This window comes from Adiantum capillus-veneris, chromosome 6, assembly GCF_014529385.1.
Source record: "Adiantum capillus-veneris isolate H3 chromosome 6, ASM1452938v2, whole genome shotgun sequence".
Lineage (NCBI taxonomy): Eukaryota > Viridiplantae > Streptophyta > Polypodiopsida > Polypodiales > Pteridaceae > Adiantum > Adiantum capillus-veneris.
The window spans coordinates 150,050,419-150,067,590 of NC_140936.1; the positions used below are offsets into that span (position 1 = coordinate 150,050,419).

The 17,172-nt window shown below is 44.4% G+C and overlaps 2 protein-coding genes across 2 annotated transcripts; both read right to left on the bottom strand.

Moving 5' to 3' along the window:
• Nucleotides 1-10,301: 10,301 nt before the first annotated feature.
• Nucleotides 10,302-12,852, bottom strand: LOC147456468 (uncharacterized). The gene is made up of 8 exons (XM_086514916.1): nucleotides 12,774-12,852; nucleotides 12,659-12,676; nucleotides 11,421-11,529; nucleotides 11,258-11,317; nucleotides 11,168-11,194; nucleotides 10,947-11,021; nucleotides 10,841-10,856; nucleotides 10,302-10,739 (listed from the first exon to the last, which is right to left on the bottom strand). Exons 1-8 carry the CDS (start codon nucleotides 12,850-12,852, stop codon nucleotides 10,599-10,601), a joined length of 525 nt encoding a protein of 174 aa, XP_086371042.1. The 3' UTR covers nucleotides 10,302-10,598.
• Nucleotides 12,853-14,032: 1,180 nt separating this feature from the next.
• Nucleotides 14,033-16,628, bottom strand: LOC147456469 (pentatricopeptide repeat-containing protein At4g18520, chloroplastic-like). The gene is made up of 4 exons (XM_086513853.1): nucleotides 15,575-16,628; nucleotides 15,236-15,490; nucleotides 14,419-15,124; nucleotides 14,033-14,192 (listed from the first exon to the last, which is right to left on the bottom strand). The coding sequence occupies exons 1-4, from the start codon at nucleotides 16,626-16,628 to the stop codon at nucleotides 14,033-14,035; spliced, it is 2,175 nt and encodes a 724-aa protein (XP_086369979.1).
• Nucleotides 16,629-17,172: the final 544 nt, after the last annotated feature.

Sequence of the window (17,172 nt, forward strand, 5' to 3'; positions counted from 1 at the left end):
ATAATAACGATTGGCACATGTAGACAACGTATAAACTAAACTGACATTTTGCCGATTGAGACAAAAGTAAGCATTTTTTATTTCTTCGTACCCAAGATAATCAAGTGTTCCCGTATGTTGGTGAGTGTCCAGTGTTCACTGACTTGCACAATCTCAGAAACACCATTTGACAAAGTAACGGGCATGTCAAATGTCACGAAATTAGCAACACTAGATTGTAAGGGTATCCACTTTTCACTCTTACACATCCAACGCTCAAAGTGAATACATAAGTACAAAGTAGTGCGCGCTTTCAAATAGCGTATCCCTATACCTAAAGCACCCACCTTACACTTGTATTTATCTCCTTGGTACACTCCCTCAACCATTCCCCAATTATCTCCAAATACCAGTTTTAGTGCTTCATTCATACATGACATTCTTGCTACAAAACATAGTAGGTGTGACACAGAATGGCAATGTCTTGAACAGGTGTACAAAAACATGCACGGGGCAGCACCAACTAAGCCCTACTGATTTGGAAGCCTTCCCAAATTTTAATGAGGAGCAAATATCGGAAAGCATCTTGTCCTTCACTAAGAAAAGTGACCACGCATCGGGTTGTGCCATTCTGGACTTAGTAATGAAGGTTGGCCAACAACAATGATCTTACCATATCCATCCTTCGAGACCGGCACTACATACGTGTGTGAGTAGAAGAAGATTCTGCATTGCAACAGTATCGAAGGTGGCGAGTTGGGAAGCATCATAACACCAATGTCTGCATGAAGAGCGTTGAAGGTTCCTATGAGACTCTTGATTGGTTGTTCCTCAACAAGGTCGGATGGGAATATATCTATGACAACACCAACAACTATTAAATAAAAAATAAATAACAAGTGTTTACAATCAGCAACCAACAATGTTTTACGACTTACAATGTATTGGGAAATCTCTTGAGCTTCCATTCCTCAGCGCATGGAACGCCAAGAGTACACGTGTTGAACAATGGCCACTGTGCCATTGACTCTATGGTTTTTGAAACCAAGAAGTCTCCCCTTCCAATGTTCGTCAAGGTTGCCACGGTTTCGAACTTGATGAGGCCCGATAGCTGCAGGTTTCATGAAGATCCAAGATCCTTTAGAAAACATCTACGGCATGCATTCTCCATCAGAATCCCTAGTGTTATGCAAGCAAACCGCCCCTATCTCATCCTTTGGCTTCCTTGAAGTGGAGGGGATTGACATGGTAGCACCAGAAGAAGAAGAGTTGTGGTGTTAGAGAGAGAGGCCTGTTGTTTCAAGAATGAAATGAGAAGGAATGGTTGAATGGGAAACAAAGGGGAGAAGAAATAGTTCAAATGGATGGTGTGGATGAAAGGGGGAGACAGGTCATGCAGCTACGGAAAGCTTCCATTTGTGATGCAGCTATGGAAATCTTGGCGGGAGGGGGAGAAGTGGCTAATGGGGAGCAAGGGGAGAAGAAGTAGTTCAAAGGGATGGTGTGGATGAAAGGGGGAGAGCTATGGAAAGCTTACTCATGTGCTACAGCTATGGAAATCTTGGAGGCAGAAGAAGAAAAAGAAGAGAGAAGAGGTAGAATAGAGGGTATTGCTGAGAAATGCAGATTTTGGTCCAAGAAAATAGTTTTTTAACCATGTATTTGGTTAGGAGAGCTTTTGGAGAGTGAAAAGTGAGATTTAGAGATTTTCAAAAAAAAAATTATGGTTACTTTAAGCGCGCCCATGAAAATGGAGGGAAACCCCCCGTCCCCCCCCTTTTCCCCCTTCTCTCTATTTCTAGGAGACAAAGCTATAATAGGGGAACAAATAGGCCCCCTACTACCCTACCTTTTGAGGGGGTATAGTTGTGGACACCACCCTCTTCATATCGGTCCATGCTTAATCACCCCTTAAGCTAAAGGGCCCTTTTGGGGTTCATATTTTTCCTAATGAGTTACAAGATCCACTCGAATGACATAATCTTGGAATTGCACAAGTAGACATGGTTTTTAGACTAGTCATGCACCATTTTTGCTTCCCTCATCAAAGGACGTCCTAAGATCATCTCAGATGCCATAGTGTGCTTGGAGAAATCCATAACAATGAAGGTCTTTCTTATTTTATGTCCAAAGACCTTGATCTGGAGATCTTCTAGCATCCCAATAGGTTTAATAATAGACCCATTGGCCATCTTTACTACTATGGTTGTGGTCCCAAGGTGAGGTCTTCCCATAGTTTCCCATCAATTTTTAGTCACAATGCTAACCCCAGCACCACCATCAAGAATTCCCTTCACAGTTAATCCCTTGGTAGTGTTTGGTATGGTTGCATTGGATTCATCGCCCTCAAAGTATTGTCCCAAGTTGTTAACAGGTATTTCTACAACATGGTTCTCATCTAGGTTGGATTGTGGATCTAAGTGTTCCTCCTCTATTGGCATATCCCTAGCTCCATCCATCTGTGCAAATTGTGGTAGCCCGACCTTCAGTTCTCCATTGAGGAAAGCTCAAAGAGCTAAGAATAGCTCAAGGTCTCCATATAGTTTGGACATGATGGTGGTTCTAACTTCTGAAGCCATGAAATCCATCAACTTGGCAATATTTAACGGCACCTTTTGGGCTTCATTCCCTTGACGTAGTCCCTCTATAAACATTCTTTCCAACAAGAAGAGAGTACGTCCACTTTTAAGTCACTTTATTCTTGGATGACACTAGGTACGGCTAAGAGTCTATGGACTTGGTGAGGTTGTTGTTGCATAGGGAACACTGTATCTGTAATCTGGATCTACCTAGGTGTTGGTTCTAGATCCCTTTAGGTATCTTCCACAAAACTCCTTAATTGCTTGACTCGCTCGATCTCCTCTGTAGGGTTTGGGTAAGTTCCTATCTTCTTCATGAATCCTGGCCATTGTGGCTCCTGGCCATTGTGGCTCATGACGATCTTCCTTGTTGGTTTCTTTCTTAGTGGTCGTTTTGGTCTCCATGGTTTCACCTTAATCAGAATCCTCTTCAGCGTCGTTCATATATACGAGGTCGTCAATAGTCCCTATGTTGGTCTTTGAAGTGGGGTCTGACTTCGCTGCTTTTTGCGATCTCTTCCTTCGTGTTTTCTTCTTCTTCTGAAGTTGGCCAATTAATGCCGTGTCTCTTTCTTCAAGAATATAATTTTTTTTTTGGGGCATCGATCGTGTGAGTATGTTTACTGGTACCAGAGGTGTACTTTGTGAAGGCTCCTTGGTAGCCTCAATCAAATTTAATGGCGTGATCTTCGGTGCATTGGATTATTTAAACATTGGGCAATCAAATGATCTATGCCACATCGATTACACATGAGTATTGGCATTGTAGACGTGCTCGCTTGATTGGTTTGCATTAGTGTGGCATTCTTTTGTAGCCTAATAGGACACTCGGCCACACGATGTGGACCTCCACACTCCTAGCATTGAAGAGGTGGTCTCTTGACAGTGTAATTGATATTTGGCCTCTTACGGCAAGAGCAGCTACTTGATAGACAAGTTTGACTTGTCCCCAACAGTCCTCCATGTAATATTGTGGACTTTCTTCAAGCGCATCAATCCCATAGGCAATATGAGGGTCTATATCTTCCTCACAGCCTTCCAAACAAGCAATAGATGACTCACGACCCATTTAATTCACAGAAGTGATTCTCATATGTGGTGGTTGCGGTCCTAGCACTAGAAGTGGTAAGGGTGTTGTTTGAACAACATTTTGGGCCCTAGGGACCATGTGTTGTGACATTTGTTCAGAGGGTGGGGCCGGCATCAATGTAGGCACTCGAGGTGTGTCTGTCCATGCTAAGGTTGGTCTATTGGCCATCGCGCGCTTAAATACTATGCAATCCTTAGCTTGATGACCATATCTCCCACAGGCATTGCAATTCCCTTTGAATTTACTCTAAAAGTAGGGCATTCACTGGTACTATGCGGACCATAGCATACTGAGCACCATTGTTGCTCCCTTCTTGGATACATATGATTGTTTTGCGAAGCACGATTGTCTCTAAGACTCTCTTGAATGGCCTTGGTGAGATCCTGCTAAAGTCATCTCAGCTATCTTTGGCTCCTTAGCAATAGGCTTTAGGGTCATTTGTTGATGCCCCGATGCTTGCGAGCTAGTAGATTTAGGCTCAAGAGACACTTTTTCTCCTTGAATCATTAAATTATCCTCCAATTGGATCGCATTGGTGGTGACTACTTCCCAAGTGGTGATACCTCTAATGACTAGGCCATTGTAGATATCCTCATGTCGTAATCCCCTAATGAATCTATCAAGCAATTGATTATTATTGAAGCACTCATTTGGATTACAACGAGAATTCAAATGCTTCAAAGACTAATAAAGTTTCTCACCAACTCTCCTTCCTCTCGTTGGGCTTTCTGGAGCTGAGAGGCTACACCCAAAAGCACTCCCTCTTGTATGTATTCTTTTAAGAACAGTCTCTTAAGAGTAGGGTTAATCATTTTTTCTTCCACCCTTAGGGTTCTATACCAATCCCCATCCTTCCCACTTAAGGTTATGCTTAAAGCATTACTCTTATGCAGGTCATTGTGTTCTCCCAGAGAATCGCATATTTGTTCACACTTCGATATGCTTTCTCACATCCCCGTCTCCACTAAATTTTTGTGTGAGCTTGGCTATTTGTATTGTCTTACTTCTAAGCTCTCTATCAGGCGTGTTACGCATATTCTCAGCAATAGATCAACCAATAGCTTAAGCAAATGTTGCCGAGTCACTTAAGTGACCAGGCACCATGGATGAAGGCGCTCCAGAGACTACATGTGGAGTAGGTATTGGCATTGGGTTGGCGCATAGGAAGCCCTTGGGTTCCACGTTTGGTATGGTGTTGCGCCATGTGGGGGCCCAAAGTTCATATGTGTGGCCCTAGGCATAGCAGACGTCGAATGTGACATGGTAATGCTAGCCAGTATGGTCCCATTGAAATAAGAGCTTGGGTGTTGTGGTTGTGGAGCATAGGATTTTGAAACAATGGGAGGGGTAGGAGCTACATGAGTACGAGGACCCATAGGTATATACGATTGGTACACACTTGTAGGTACTGTTGCAGGCATTGAACTACCATGTAGTGGTGCTTTACTAACAAATGAGGTCCATGGCGTGTTTCTTGGCATGGCCGTCATTGGGGTAAGCATGGTAGCCGTGGCGTCATCAAGGGAAAGATGAGCTAGACTTGGAAAGGTAAAGCTATCACTTGTGGTCTCAAATTGCATTGAGACCCCTGGCAAAACAACATATGGAGGATCCATTGGACTTACCGAGGGAGTCTCCATATGCGATAAGGTCGGTTCTTTAGCCTTCCCTATATCCAAGAATCTCATGAGACCCGTTGAAGGCATGTGGATCCCCTTGTTCTGTCTCTCTAGCTCAATAACCCTATGGATGACCTCACAAACTCTTTGTTGTTGATCCTCTACACTAGTAGCACCCGTTGTGGATTGTAGGACATCTAACCAACCCACGTGATAGGTGTGACCTGTGTATAGGTCAGTTAGAGTTTCGTTTGTAGTTCGTACTCCCAGTTCTTATTTAGGAACGCTCCATCTAAGATTGAGGTGCTAGGGGTGTCCTTTGAACTAGATGCAACGTGGCTCTCTATGGGCTGACCCTTAGTGGTCGCTAATTCAGGAGCACTTGATTGCTCGCCTAACAAGGATATTGACATAGGGGCTTTTTCTTTCAACTCTCTTCGGTTCTCCGCCTTGCGTAAGGTCTCAATTTCCTTTTCGCTAGCCGCAATGATATATCACTCAATCTCTTGCACTTTGGCAAGGCTTCTACCATCAGGTAATATAACCTCGGAGGGGAATAGCTCTGAGGAGTCAGGGGGTGCAATAAATGGAGTATTCACGTACACACTCTCCAAGAGCATGGGATTTACGTTGGTCATGAATGGCGAATTTACTTCCCCACCCCCCTCATTTACATCGTTAGCTCCATGTTCGGAGAAAATGGCTCTACTAAAGGTTTCCCTCAAGCGGCTAAGCACGGTCAGCCCAAACCATGGGTCCATGGCATGCATGTCTTGGCTTGAGCTATCAGAATTAGGCATTGGGTAACCCTCCATGATGTCGTAGTCAGAGGAAGAGTCACTAGATGTAATATGCAGGTCCTGACTGGTACTACATTGGGTTCCCGATGAGGACCCGAAACCTAAGGTAGGTGGATATTGAGAACTCGCGTAAGTCGAAATGCTCGCTAGTTGCTCGGTCTCTAGCACACAACCAGAGTGCAGATGCATGTGCCTTTGGCACCCTGCAAGCGTCGACGAATAGCCTCAAAGGTTAACCACTTGATTTTTTGGGCGTTTTGCACCCCATCTTCACTCGTTTTTTGATGTTTTTTGATGTCTTTTTACGATCTGTTTTTGGATTAGAGCGTGTGATAGCTTGAAACAAGCGTATTGCTCAAGGGATCGTGGTGTGCTTTACAGCACAGTGTTTGGTTACCCGAAGCTCCGATGGCCCTCAAAAAGGTCGATTTTTACTTGCGCATGATGCTAAAATAAGTAATTCCAAAAGGTAACTGAGGCCTGAGCCTGAGCGTAGGCTTGGACTTGGGCTTGGGCTTGGGTCTGGAGAATGTTCCCAATCCCGGTCCTACCTTTAAATTTTTTCTTTTTTTTTGAGATAAGGTCATCGCGGCTGCGCGCGCGAGTACACACACACCTAATCTACCCACTTATAACTAACAGAGCTACTGTTACACACTAACACAGTACTACAGCAACTAATTAACGAATAGATCTACTTATTGTACCTTACAGATCTAAGATTATAGAGCTAATACCTTAAAACTAACACCTTATCAATAGAAAACACAGTACATTGCAACAGTTTATTAACAAAAACAGTACACTGCAGCAAAAACAAAGGTCACAAATACTTCTCAACAAGCCACACACCTTCTTTCTCTACCTTTCCTACATTTCAAATTGCACCACAAAGCAACATAGAGTGTTATTCGAGCTTAATGCAAGGCATTTCCCGACAACGACGCCAAAAATGTGCGCGTTTGTCGCACGTGTCAAAGCAAGGGACTTGCCGTACACTATGTGCGAGTCACAAATGGCTGCAAGCACACAACTAGATTAATTTAACAAGCTCAAGAGAGCAAGGGTGTGTCACTCACCGCCCTACGCTCGTCTTCGTGGAGGATTTCTCACCGCGAAGAAGAGGGAGCTACCACCGTGCCGCGCTCAACCGTCGCTGCCGTTGCCGTGCCGTCACAATGCTCTCTCTCTCTCTCTCTCTCTCTCTCTCTCTCTCATGCATACACACACACACACACACACACACAAGTAGATGAAGAAGAAGATGGAGATGGAGCAAGAGCACTCTTCAATTGTACAAATGAGAGAATGAGTGATTTTTAGGTTTAGGTGAGTTTCATATGAGCTCGCCCATTCACACTTGGGCGTCCATTCTTAGCCAACTAACCCTTGAATGTTCCAGTTAGAGTGCGTCTCTCATTGGCGATCACTCTTACCCTTTTCCTATTGGATCGACAAGCCCGACCCATGACTACTAGAAGTGGACGCTGGTGGTTAATAATGTGCCTAAAGCTTATTGGTTGGCCTCCCAAGGGCTCCAATGATAAATTAGTTAATTTAATTTATTGTTTTTGCATTTATCAAGTCCTCTCTCTCTCTCAAAGGGAAAAGGGAGACACTTGTCCCAAGGCTACCCTTGTTGCTTGTTATGCATTCTGTATAAGTGTCCCCCAAGGCTACCCTTGTTGCTTGTTATGCATTCTGCATGTGATTGGTCAGGCTTGCAGGGGTCCAATGAGCTTCAAGCATGAGCTACAAGGGGGGGGTCAACCAAAGCAAGAAGGGAGGCTGCTTGGGGGGTATACTCTCCCACACACACTCACACACACCCTCATTGTGTGAAGTGCAAAGTGCAAGAGCTCCATCTCCTTCTCCAAGCTAGTAGAGAAGTTGAGAGCTTACACCAACACTCTTGGCTATGGAATGCAAATCCAACCAAGAGCCATGCTTCAATGCTTAAGCTTCCCATCTTCATTACTATGCTATTATGTATGCTAGTAGATGATTCAATCGTTTTAAAAGAAATTAAAAGGAGAATCAAGGGTGATTCTCGCCCTGTGCAGCTTTGTTGAGTAAAATCCACCGCCAGAACATCAGTTCGCATGGGTAAGCTAGGGAACTGTAAACGAGGCCGCCAGAACATCAGTTCTCTCTCTCTCTCTCTCTCTCTCTCTCTCTCTCTCTCCATCCAAGACGGGGTGAGCATAGTCTGTGTGTGTGTGTGTGTGTGTGTGTGTGTGTGTGTGTGTGTGTGTGTGGATGCGCGCGCCATGGAGGTAAAAGGGCGAGGTGAGGGTGCGAAGGAAGATCTAGAGAAATAGGCGACTTGGCTTCCAAACGATGCTGCAGAGGCGAGGCTCCACAGCGTGTCAAGTGCACCAGAGGCAGGCGAAGTGCAGGGGCGACGCGCAGGCAAGCAGGAAAGGGGCGAGGAAAGGAATCTATGAACTATTGAATTTTTATAACGGAGAGCCAGTAGCATCTAGTAGGAAGAGTGAGACAAAGTGAAGAACTATTTCTTTCTCCTATAGAATGTTTCTTCTTCCTCTTTCCTACCCTCATTCCCCGCTAGCTCTCTCCACCTTCGAAGGTGTGTAAGACCTTGGGAATGAGGCTTGGGATAGTTAATGCTTTTTGCAAAGTTTATATTATGCTCGTGATGCATGAAGCTTTCCATCTTCATTGCATCACCGAGGTCACAAGGAACACAAAGATTGTATTATACCAAGTCTCTCTTGACCGAAAGCATGAACCTTGCCTTGGTGCATCTAAGAATATAGTAATCAACTCCCTACTCGTTCCCCTCCTCATCAGCAATATCTTCAGGTTTGTGTTTCCAAACGCAAAGAAAAACACCTTGGTGATATTTTTTTTTCTCACTTTCCTTCCAAATGTAATCAACTTTGTGGATGCCTTGAAGATTGCACGAGCCATTGGCATGGATAAGAAAGCTCATCAGGAGCTATTGCAGAGACATGTTTTGCTTTGGGGTGCTTTGGTTGCTAAGTATTCATCCTCACATAAGTACTTTTCTTTCCAAAAGTGGTGACGGCAATGTAGTCCACCATCAACCCCATGTCATAGAGAACGCAAAACCAACTCCTCTCCGCACAAGAGCAATTCTCATAGTCCACAACAGAAATAGCAATAGCCAAGGTTGGAAAGCGGGTCTAGAGTATCTGCACCATGTCCACATCTCGAAGAGGAAGCGTATGTCATGCACGTGAGCAATTTGCCACGTCACTTATAAAACAAGGTGAAAACTGAAGCTTCGCTTCACGTTGGCCTGCCATTACAACGAGCAAGCAAGCAAGTCTTCCTGATATTTTAAATTCACAAGGTTTCTGAGTATTTTCATTCATAGAAGTCGGGTAAGGTTCATTCAACGCTCAAAAACTTCTTGACGAACTCGAACATAAGTTGCAAAACACATATGTGGACTATATCCTAGCATAAGCACTTTCAGGTAAGAAGAGTTAAAATCTTTTGAAGGAACTACATCTAGACAAGGAGCCGAGCATCCATTAAGGGTACTATCTTTCTTAAAGAGTAAGCCTTTACGAAAATAATCAATTTGTTAGAAAGACTGTGAAAAATCCATGACCTGTTACAATTTGTTTCTCAGCAGACCCTCTGGGTCCCAACTTAGCAACAACCCAAGCAGTGACTGGGCCATCAAATATATCTCATTATACGCAATGTGCAAGAGATGTTAAAGTACCTAATGACCTGCAACAACAGAGGATTGCTAGGAGATCCAGAAAGATATACAGTCACACTTAACTCACATATGGTCGCTGCTCTTGTTATTGCTTGCGTACACACACCCCACAACAAAATTGAAGGCCATATTATTGCAGGTCTTGGTGATTGATTGAAGATTGCCACCAGGATGGTGTAAGCTCGGCAAGCTCTCAGATTAAATCTTTTACTACATTTCTTCAAACATAAATAGCAACCTTTATTATCATTGGAAATTCTGACAATTTGCCATTGCTGGCAATCAGGTCACTCATATTCCCTCCCCCAATTCAATATAATCCATTGTTGACTTCTTCTTCTCGCTAGAAGACATAGCAAATTAACTCCACAATCATCTCCATATAGCTGGCTAGCAAATTTTTGTTCGAACCCCCCTAACTATTGTGGGGAATATCTTCGCACAAAGCATGTCCAACCAACACTATCACTCATAGGCACGAAATTGATGGTGGTAAGACACAAAAGAGCGATCAGCAGGATTGAAAGTGTAGTTAAAAGAATTCTCTTACAATCAACATATTTTAGTCAAAGGCAAAACATAGAGGAGGGAGGGTCAATAGCTTGAAAAGAGCAGCTTTCAGAATGCCATCCAACAACATCCTTGAGTCTCATTACAATTTGTAATAACAATGAATGGTAATGGCATGAGTTGAGTGGTTAGAGGAAAAGCTAAAAATTAAGTAGTACCAACTGCATGCAAGTGACCTCGGCAAGTGCAGGAGCTGATGCATCTACTGTTTTTTGCAGCATCAACGTCACTTTTTTTTTCTTACATTAGCTTTTGCAGCAACATCAGTGTCACCCTTTTTCCTAAGTCTACTTTCACAAGCTCTACTGCATCGTTTGTGGCTTTAGCCTTAGAAACACCGTCATTTTCAGCTTCATTTTTGAAACTCAACTTAGGGGATTCCTGGCAAATAAACAAGTACAAAAGAATATTAACACATCCACACAAAATTCACAGTCCGCAAAATTTGTACAATGCCTAGGAGAAATTGCCGCAAGCATTACCAATATAGCGAGCAATCTGGTCTACAAGAGTTATTACAAATTGTGCTAATGCTTGTTGCTTTGACATGCTTTAGGCTTATCAATCCACGTGTCCTCGACAACACACTTGATATGTTTTCGATCATTCAAAACATTTGGATCTTCAAGGAGCATCGTATGCTGAGGTTGAGGCTTTTCCAACCTGACAAAAGTGCATACGCAATGTGTAAGTAACAATGAGCAACAATGAGAAGCTATATGCACAACCCAAAAAGGTGATGTACACTTTCCGATGTTTCGCATAAGCAAACATCTTATAAGTCAGAAGGGGATGCTGAAAGTGCAAACCTGCCTGTAGTTTGTTGTTGGAAATTCCTTTTACGAGTCCAGGCATTTTTTATTGCTTAAGACGTTTCTGGCTGGTGCTCCTTCATTGACACTCTTTCTAGCTCCAGTTCGCCTTTCCTGGTCTTGCGCTGCTGTTCGCGTTGACATACACTGCAGTCAAGGAGCGAATTTGCAAAATTACGAATTGGGAAAGCAAAGTGAAGGGCGAGTGTCAGAAATAGCAAGCGGTTCAAGCTGTAGGTGATAATAAAACCTGTTTTTTTTTGTCCAACTCTGAATTGGGAAAGCAAAGTGAAGGGCGAGTGTCAGAAATAGCAAGCGGTTCAAGCTGTTGGTGATAATAAAACCTGTTTTTTTTTGTCCTGAGCAGAGTTCATTAAAGAGGAGGCTTGTCAGAGTGGCAACACCTCGAACAAGGGCTGTCATAGAGCTTACTTTGATCTAACTTTCCTACTACATCTACGCTGTTTCCATTCGAGTCATAATCACAAAGGAATTATCTTGATCAGCGCTCCCCTATTCAATAACCCATATCATTATCATTATTGATCTCTGTTTTCAACCTGTAGAAGTTTAACTGTTGCCTGAAGACAATTCCCCATTTACAGGTTCCCAAAGCTGACACTGGCCAGCAAATGCAGATCAAAATTGTCTTGCAGTTTGCCATTGCTTGGTTTTCATAACAAAACTAGCCACCCAACAGCCAGAACCAATATAACAGAAAGCCAGAGCAATAATTTCACCAGCTTTGCAGCCATGCAAGCTTGTTATAGGCAAGAGGTAACATGCATGGTTAAGCCAAGCAATCAAAACCAAACATAAGAAAAACTCAAACATACAAAACACGTGACTGCTCCTCACCACTCTTCCCAATATTTTATGTATTGAACCCCTTCTAGCCTACAAATCATCTTGATCTGAGGTCTGGGGTTGCTGGCAAGACAGAAAAGCAAGGCCAACCTAAGAGGGCTCGAGGCCCCATTGCTGAAGGTTTTGCTGTCACGGTAATTCACCTGGCACGCAGGCAACGGCTTGCAGTGTTTAGTAGACAACAAAAGAAAAGACGAGCATGTAAGCTTGTAGTGGGCAACGCATCACACGCAGGTTACGTCAAGTAATCAAAGCCGCACATGAAACCATGAAACCTCAAACATACACAACACGCGATCACTCATGCTCACCATGAGCCGCACATGAAACCACTCATGCTCACCGTTTTGAGGCGTGTGGCAATCATGAAAAGCAAGACCAACCTCAGAGGGCTCCCCATCCCCTTCCCTCCCCATTGCAGGAGTCTGGTAATGCCTAGATTCCAATAATTACTTTCTAGCTTATGGCGCATCTCATTGGATTAAGCCTTTTTCAACCAATTACAGGTTACGCAATGTCACAGAGGTGCTCGTATCGGGTAAGCCTTGGTGGGACTTTCTAACAGACTTGAGCAGGGACCTAAACATCCTTTAAAACAATGAGCTCAAGTTATGGTGGTACCTGCAAAGCTTCCCTCTGCTGAGAATCACACGACAAGCACTGCTTGGAAAAACGTGAAAGCAAGGTGCACGGAGAAGAACGCCTCGAAGCCGCCACCACAGTTAGCAATAGCCACAATAAGAAAGCGCGTCCAAGCTTTCCGCGGCGTGCGCTGCTGAGAGCCGCAACTCTAGCGATTCTTCAGGCCACGTCATTTGCAGGAAAAATTACATTCTACTAAGGCCCCCCGGTGGCAGGCCAAAAAGGAAGACTTCACAAAGGGCCCCCAATAAGTGAGAGAGAGAGAGAGAGAGAGAGAGAGAGAGAGAGTCACAAACGACATCTCTCGATGTTTTTGAAAGAGATGGTGCCACATAAGATGAACCAAACCCACAAACACAGATGTAGGCACCCAGATGGTAGGCCAAAAATCTCTCTCTCTCTCTCTCTCTCTCTCTCTCTCTCTCTCTACACACACGGGAAGCGAAGCTTATATTGAATTTTCACTCCCAGAAAAGTGATTTCCATTAACGTTGGCAGATTTGGCCACCAAATCACCAGTTCAAAACCATGCATTAAAATGAAGAGAGAGAGAGAGAGAGAGGAAGTTTAGAATTTTAAAGAGAGAGAGAGAGAGGAGAGAGCTCACATTCAGTTGAGAAGAAGAAGAAGATGAAGAGAATTTTTAACCTCGTGAGAGAGAGAGAGAGAGAGGTCACATTCAGTTGCTATTGGGCATTTCCAAATGGCAGTCTCTCGCGCCTTTGCTGTCAACTTGTTTAGGGAGGTTGTACGAGAGAGAGCTCACATTCGGTTGTTATTGGGAGTCTCTCTCGCCTTTGCTGTCACTTGTTGAAGGAGGTTGTAGGCTTCAGTACGCCACCACCACCTTTAAGAATCCTTGTAAGCCCAATCCTCCAACCACGCCATCCTACCATACTATTGAAATTGGAAGGGTTTCAAAAGTCCAAGTTCGAGATGATGACCATTCCCATCATACGGCATTGCAGACGGTATCTTGAGTCTCTTTCATGGGTATAGTCAGAAAGAAGCCAATACATGAGCTCTTATCTCACAAGACTCATGGAGATCAGTGTTCATATCTATGCTTCAATAAGGGCGGGCTTAGACTGCGCACGAGCGCCCGCAGTCCTTCCCCTTTTGCAAGCAACTTTGGTCCACATTGGGCTGCGGATGCCATTAAGTCTATAAACTGCATAATCTCAACAATGAATGGTTTGGGCCTTGTGGCCGGGCTCTTTGTCATATAGCTGGTAGGGTTGCAGGTTCAGAGCCTTCGGCACATTTTATGCCGAAAAGGTATTGGACATTGCGAGTGTCTGGGGGTATGAGTCGCAATGTCCGGTCGTATGAGGCCGTTTGCTCGCCGGCAAGTCAGGAAATAGAAGTTTTGCTTTCTGGTCCAACCACCTCACGCCACGGAGGACAAGCATCCCTGCTTGAATTGTTCCACTCAGCAGTTTGATCGCTACCTAAGTACACATCTTCCTTGTTAGCTTTCATCATGAGGACCCATGTCACTGTGAAGTTCAGGCTGTGACCACAAAGGTTTTAATTCTTAAATATACCCTTTTTCATTCCTGCCTAATTTCTGATTAGATGGCATTTTGCTCGTTGTGTCTTCCGCCAGCTGCACGAACATCAACAACTACAACCTACAACGGAGCATATCGTGTTTTTCTAGTCGTACTGCATGTCGAAAGGCCAGTCTTCCAAGTTGTACATTTCCCCATTTTTGACAAGCCCCAAGGAGAGAAGACCAAAGTGAAGTGTAATCAAGAGATGTCATCTTCTTCATTACTGTCATTGCCTTGTCAAAATGACCTGCACGGCTAAAAAGATCTATCATGCAAATGTGGTGCTCCATCCCTGGTAAAATGCCATATTTCTCGCTCATATTTTCGAAATATGTTTGGCCATCATTTATGTCCCCCGAGTGACTGTATGCGCTCAGCATGCACATGAAAGTGATTGCATCTGGACAAGCACCCTCGCGTTGCATCCAAAAAAAGCATTCTAGGGCTTCATCCATGAGCCCTTGTTGGGCATATCCTCCTATAAGAGCGTTCCAAGAGAATATGTCTGGAGTGAAACCCTCGCTTTGCATCTGTTGAAAACATCGCAAAACTCCCTTTCCCTGACCATGTTGAGCATAACCTGCGATGAGAGCATTCCAAGACACTATGTTTCGAACGGGCAGCTTGCTTAGCATTTCTTCTGCTTTAACAACTGCACCACATTTGGCATACATGTCGACCAATGCCGTGCCAAGTACCACATCTTCCCTCTCCAACAACCCCTGACTGACAATCTCATCATGAATTTGTTTGCCTCTCCCAGCTTCTTGAGTGATACCACAGGCCTTTAACATGGAAGCATATGACATTGCGTCTGGCGAAAGGCCCTCCCTTTGCATCTGATCATAACAAAGGATTGCTTCCTCACCCTGTCCCTGTTGGGCATATCCTGCAATGAGTGCATTCCAAGAGATGACATTTCGATCACACAGCTCATCCAGCACTTGATGTGCTTTAACAACGGCGCCACATTTGGCATGCATGTCAATTAAAGCATTGCCAATCACAAGGTCTTTTCCCAACAGCCCCTGACTGAGAATCTCCCCATGAATTTTTTTGCCGTAGTCCGCATTCTTTGTGGTGCTACAGGCCTTCAATATGCTAGCATAAGTAAATGCATCTGGAGAAAGCCCCTCACTTTGCATAATTCTATAGCAATTCACAGCCTCCTCACCACGCCCTTGTTGAGAATAGCCAGCAATCAATGCATTCCAAGAGGCTCCATTCCTAATCGATAGCTCACAGAGCACTTGTTCTGCTTTCAAAAATGCACCACATTTGGCATACATGTCAATCAAAGCCGTGCCAAGCACGACATCTTTAGCCAGCAAGCCCTTACTAATTACCTCATTATGAATGCGTTCTCCCCAATTAGCTTCTTGTGTGGCGCCAAGCACCTTGAGCATGCAAGCATAGGTAATTGGATCTGGAGAAAGACCCTCACTTTCCATTTGTTCATAACAACCCAAAGCTTCCTTACTCCGGCCTTCCTGGGCATATCCTGCGATCAGCGTATTCCAAGAAACTGCATCCCGGATAGAAAGCCCGTCAAGCACTTCATGTGCTTTGGAAATTGCACTGCATTTGACGTACATATCAATTAAAGCATTGCCAAGCACAACATCTGCTCCCAACAGCTGTCGACTAATGACCTCTTCATGAATTTGCTTACCCTTCTGAACTTCTTGGGTAATGCCACAAGCCTTCAAAATGCAAGCGTATGTGATTGCGTCTGGAGAAAGACCCTCCCTTTGCATCTTTTCATAGCAATGCAGAGCTTGCTTGCCTTGACCCAGTTGGGTATAGCCTGTAATAAGTGAGGACCAAGAGACTACATTTCTCATGGGCATGTCATCAAGCACTTGTTTAGCTTTGGCAATTACACCACATTTTGCATACATGTCAATCAAAGCATTGCCAAGCACAATGTTCGTCTCAAACAGCCCATGACTGACAATTTCATCGTGAATTTGTTGACCAAAGTTGAGTTCTCGTGTAATGCCACAAGCCTTCAAGATGCAAGTGTAGGTGATGGCGTTTGGAGAGAGACCCTCGTTTCGCATGCATTCATAGCATTCAAGGGCTTCCTTTCCCTGCCCTTGTTGGGTATATCCAGAAATGAGCGCAGACCAAGAGAACACATTCCGATCGTTCATTTCATTAAGCACTTCTTGTGCCCTGGGGATGGCTCCGCATTTCACATACATGATGACAAGCATATTGCCCAGGTAAATGTTATTTCCAAGTAACCCAGTCGAGCGAGCAAGAGCATGCAGTTTGATGCCATTGTATAGATCCCTCTTTTTTGCACAGGCTTTGAGCGAGACCACAAGGCTCACTGTTTTAAAGTTTCTGCCGATCTCTGCTCTGGTGATATGGGCATGCCTTCTCATGGAGGCGCAGGAGCGTGAACAAAGTACCAAATACTGGCATTACTGCATCTGTGCTTAACAAGTTCACAAGCATCCCATCCTGCCACATTATGACGGACAAAATGAAGAGCAATTAAATGAGTCCGTTCAGAGTGCCGGGAACAAGCATAGCGGTGCGAATCAGAATAATGCATGCGATTGTGCGCTGGCAAAAAGTAATTGGTTGAAAACGTACACTGCAGTGTCCGGACCTACCACCGCCACGGGCGGCCTCACCCCCTTTGACGAGAAGAATGTCCACCTACTTTTCAGCGCCGATGGCTCGTATCGCTTAAGGCCGCCCGCCCCCTTTGAAGAGAAGACTGTCCACCTACTTTTCAGCCTCGATCGCTCGTAGGGCTTAGGACCTGTGACGCCACTACCAAGCAGCCAATGGGGTGCACCATACGAGCTCAACGCTTCTTTGCCGCTTCAATTTTGCGGAGTTCCGCTTTCCTTGACGGGCTGCACTGTGTGAATGGCAATACGCTGGAACAAGCAGGAATGTGTGCTTGCAGCAAGCTGT